The following is a 4112-nucleotide window of genomic DNA, read 5'->3' as shown; positions in this document are numbered from 1 at the left end:
GGTATGCAGGAGGTGGATCAAAACCACCCGTTCCTGTGCGCCCGCTAGTTTCTCCGTCCCCACTCGAGCCCAAGCCTGGGGCAGGTCCACTCTCCATCGGCTCATATCCATACCCGAGTCCGGGGCTTTCGTTTGTCAGCAGCGCCACTGCCTCGTTAATGTCATTCTTTGCCAGACGGAGCGCTTTCCGAATAACGTCCGGATCGGGGAAACCCATGCAGAGGAGCGTGGTGATGTGCTGCTCCTCTTCGGTCTCCATTTTTGAGGTGTCTCCGTCTCTCAAACTAGTAGTAACGGGGTTCTCGACACAGCCCTGTAGCTGTGCACGCCGCCATGTTTACAGTTCGCCGCTGTTAGCCTGTCACGATCTGACTTTCCCACCACAGCGCCAACCCTTGTGTAATGCTGGGTTTCGTTACCTTCACAACTACAGGCTCTGCGCGAGAGCGCGCTGAGTTCCTTGGTTAAGAGTCAAAAATGTTCTCTCGTCTCAAAATAAACACACTGTCAGGGTAATGGTGTGTTAAAAAAAAAATATATCAGGTCACAGTATTACCATCATTAAACAATCGGATTGTAAAGTTTTTTGTTCTTCGTCAAACACAAGACACTTCCTTCACTATCTATGTTTATATTTTTACTTCTCACCTCCATTACAGTCTCACACACTTATATTCTAATTTTCTTGAATTGATTTCCTTTCTAGTATTACCTACAAATTAATAATTATGATCTACACACCCAATAATTAGTGCCCTAAGGCCTGAATTCATCAGTTAACCCACCCAACACAACTGAACAATAGAGTTTTTGATAAAGCCAAACAATTTCTTGCTGATTACTGATGACTACTAAACAACTCTGTCATATATCCTAATGGTGTAGTTGTCCAATTTCCACCACAGTAAGCACACCCAATCTGTATAGTGTAGTTCCATCTCTATGCTTTCATTATTAACCTAACCTTCTGTCCATCCTTCCAGTTATATTTTTCTGTTAGGTCAACTGTTAAATTAACTATTAATTAATTAAAACATTCCCTGCCTTTATTTCCTTCTTCATTTTAGCCATTGGAAGTCATTTTTGCCTTAAATGATGGACCATGCCATTTTTCTTTTTTTTCTTTTCTTTGCTTATTCTTATGATTGGTCTCCTGTTCATGTTTGGTGTCTTATTTATTCAGACCAGCATATTGTAATAATTAAATTACTCCTATAAATTAAGCAAACGTGGTTCGTCTTTTAATAACATTTGAATTATTGAAAAAAACTTATTTTAGCTTTACGTTCTATGTTAAAATATCTTAAAATTACAAATTACATTAGAAAGGCGTGGCGATGCGCGCATGCGCACTGACATTAACAGGGCGTGTGGACATCACGTGATCCCTGAGCTCATGTGACACAAGATTATTCCAGGAACAAAATGGCAGCGACCGGCGACGACGCTTCAGCTATGGACAGCATCTCCAGAGCACCAGCTGCACAGGCAGCAGCTCTAAACCCGCCTGCCAGCGGCAGCAGTCAAACCGAAGGGCCGAAGGACGCAGCAGCTAACCCGACACCAGCTCCCAGGAAGCCACACTCCAACAGTTTGTTTCCCTTGTTCTCTGCAGCTTTCTAAGGCTAATAACACCATGAGTGACGTCCCTTTGTTTTGATATAAGCTGTCGTCACGTCGATCACCGTTTACACTCAATTGACAGTCACGCTGACCTGTATACTGCTCTGTTTGACGTGTCCAGGTGATGGTGGGGTGGAGACAGCAGAGGAGGCTGTGGAGCCTGCAGAGCCAGACATCAATGAGTTGTGCACTGATATGTTTGAGAAAATGGCTATTTTTCTGCAAGGAGAACTCACAGGTTTTCTTAATATTCCTTTATGTATATTTGTTACATATAACATTTATCTTAGTCCTACCTAGTGGTAGGAATATCTACTGATACTGATATCACTGCAATACCTTTTTATGTATTTCTAAAGTAGATAGCATTCTAATTGTTTCTCCTGTTTCATCAATGTTCCCTTTCTAAATCAGGTACATGTGAGGATTACCGTCTGTTGGAGAACATGAACAAGTTAACGAGCCTGAAGTACATGGAAATGAAAGACATTAGCATCAATATCAGCCGTAACCTGCAGGACCTTAACAACAAATGTAAGTTGAACGTATCTTCATTTTTCCAACTGTTCCCTTTAGGGCTCCCTTACTTCGAGGCTTGCCTGGTTAATACAACTCCAACATCCTCTGTCCGACCTGCTCATTTCTGTTTGTGTTCAGCATCTTCATCTCTGCCACCTCCATCTGAGCCTATTGTCTATTAGACAGAGCCACTGTCCATACATCATAGCAGGTCTCACTATTGTCCTATAAACCTTTCCTTTCAACTTTGCTGCTTTTCCTTGGTCAAAAATCACCCCTGACAGACGTCTCCGTCCATTTTACTCTGCCTGTGTCATTTTCTTAAATTCTGTTGTGTACAACTGGTTGGTTGACTGTTGGTACTTCAACTTGCTCACCTCTATGTTTTCTCTCTGTTGATTTTGTGTGTTCATCTCAGGCCAGTTGGTCAATAATACTTGAGATGTTTTGTGTTTGTTTCTGTTTAGATGCGAGCCTACAGCCTTATTTGGACCAAATAAATCAGATTGAGGAACAAGTCTCTTCCCTGGAACAATCTGCTTACAAACTCGACGCATACTCCAAAAAGCTGGGTGAGGGCTGATAAAGTCAATATACATCTTACAAGATCTGATTGGAGCTAGACTACTGTGGCTGCAAACATATATACAATAGGTCCAACATTTAATAGGAAAGCCTTTCAGAAATTGTACATGAAAACATTCTGTAAGATTTCTCAAACTGCTCCCTAATATTAAATATATTATATTTAGTCTCTTCATTTATCATCTAACATCTTAACTCCTTAAAAAGAGACATCTCTGTCCTTGTTTTAAGTAATAATTCATAGTGTATTGATTGCCAACAAATTACTCTGTATTAATTACCTAACCGAATAATTCCACCGAGAGCATTAAAAATATTGGAATCGTGCCATTAAGAGTTGTAAAATATTTGTATTTCTCTTGATGTGCTGCACAGTACGAAGTACGCCATCAGGTGGCGCTGTGATGCCGTTATAAGTTCGTCGGCTGGATTGTATGACAACACTACGGAACAAAATTGAACTTCTATACCTGTTTTTTTTTTCTATAGAGGCCAGATTTAAAAAACTGGAGAAGAGATGAGCAGGAAGAAGAGGCAGAGTGAGTGTTACGGTGCCTTCTTACCTTCTGTCATCCAGCCCTCCTGCCCTGCCCTCGTATGGAAGTTTAGCCAGGTGCAGCGGGCCAGACTGAGACTGGAAAATTGAACTGTCAGAGCCACTTTGACACCTGGAATGGACCAAGAATGAAGAAGTGCTGCAGCAACAGGCTTATATTAATCCCTACCAGTAGATGTACAGCAGGTGCATCTTTAACCATAAACCATATATGACTGGATAAACTACCAGAGTATTACATATAACATTTGGCAGAATCAGTCTACTAATGTGGTTTAAACGAAAGCTAACTCAGAAAGATTGGCATGTAGCATCACAAATGGATATTTGACCTTTATCTGGTATGTTATTTGACATGCTCATAGAGTGTAAGAGTAATATTTTAGCTATCCTTCCAAATTACCATCTGAAATATGAGATGGACCTGAATTGTGCTTTATGAATTATTTGTTCCAATAATAGGAAAAGTGTAAGAGTCTGTTCAGATTATCATGAAATTATTTAAAAAGCGAATGTGTTTAAAGTAGAACGATCCCACATGCTTTGTAGAGTTTTAGTTTTGTTTTGGAAAGTTGGATATGTATGACTTTTTTTTTACTTGTATTGACACAGGAGACTGGATACCTTTTTAAATAAACCATTATGTCCATACATTTGCTGATATTGGTTTATCATTTATCAATTTTAAGTTAATATCAACCTTCGTCAGCAGAGGGCAGTCCTGAACTACAATAAAAACGAAAAAACTTAATTGCCATTCCAGTTTGATTAAAAAGACGGTAAGAACTTAACTCCTCTGCCGCCGTCACAGATAACTGTAAAAAAAAAA

At 40.1% G+C, this 4112-nt stretch overlaps 2 protein-coding genes across 2 annotated transcripts in view; one reads left to right on the top strand and one right to left on the bottom strand.

Moving 5' to 3' along the window:
- usp24 (ubiquitin specific peptidase 24) overlaps positions 1-440 on the bottom strand; it is a 31035-nt gene extending 30595 nt beyond the window's left edge. Inside the window, exon 1 of the mRNA XM_025064790.1 lies at positions 1-440. This exon is cut by the window's left edge and continues 1 nt beyond it. Coding sequence (XP_024920558.1) covers positions 1-259 — 259 coding nt within the window. The 5' untranslated portion in view covers positions 260-440.
- Positions 441-1390: 950 nt separating this feature from the next.
- On the top strand, positions 1391-4112 carry bloc1s2 (biogenesis of lysosomal organelles complex-1, subunit 2). Its single transcript, XM_008307103.3, has 5 exons — positions 1391-1591; positions 1745-1861; positions 2038-2157; positions 2610-2714; positions 3217-4112. Exons 1-5 carry the CDS (start codon positions 1426-1428, stop codon positions 3246-3248), a joined length of 540 nt encoding a protein of 179 aa, XP_008305325.1. The 5' UTR covers positions 1391-1425; the 3' UTR covers positions 3249-4112.

Source organism: Cynoglossus semilaevis, chromosome 2, assembly GCF_000523025.1.
Source record: "Cynoglossus semilaevis isolate Cse_v1.0 chromosome 2, Cse_v1.0, whole genome shotgun sequence".
NCBI classification, from domain to species: Eukaryota; Metazoa; Chordata; class Actinopteri; order Pleuronectiformes; family Cynoglossidae; genus Cynoglossus; species Cynoglossus semilaevis.
Note: the sequence above shows the minus strand (reverse complement) of the source record. Positions and strands in the feature narration are given on the sequence as shown.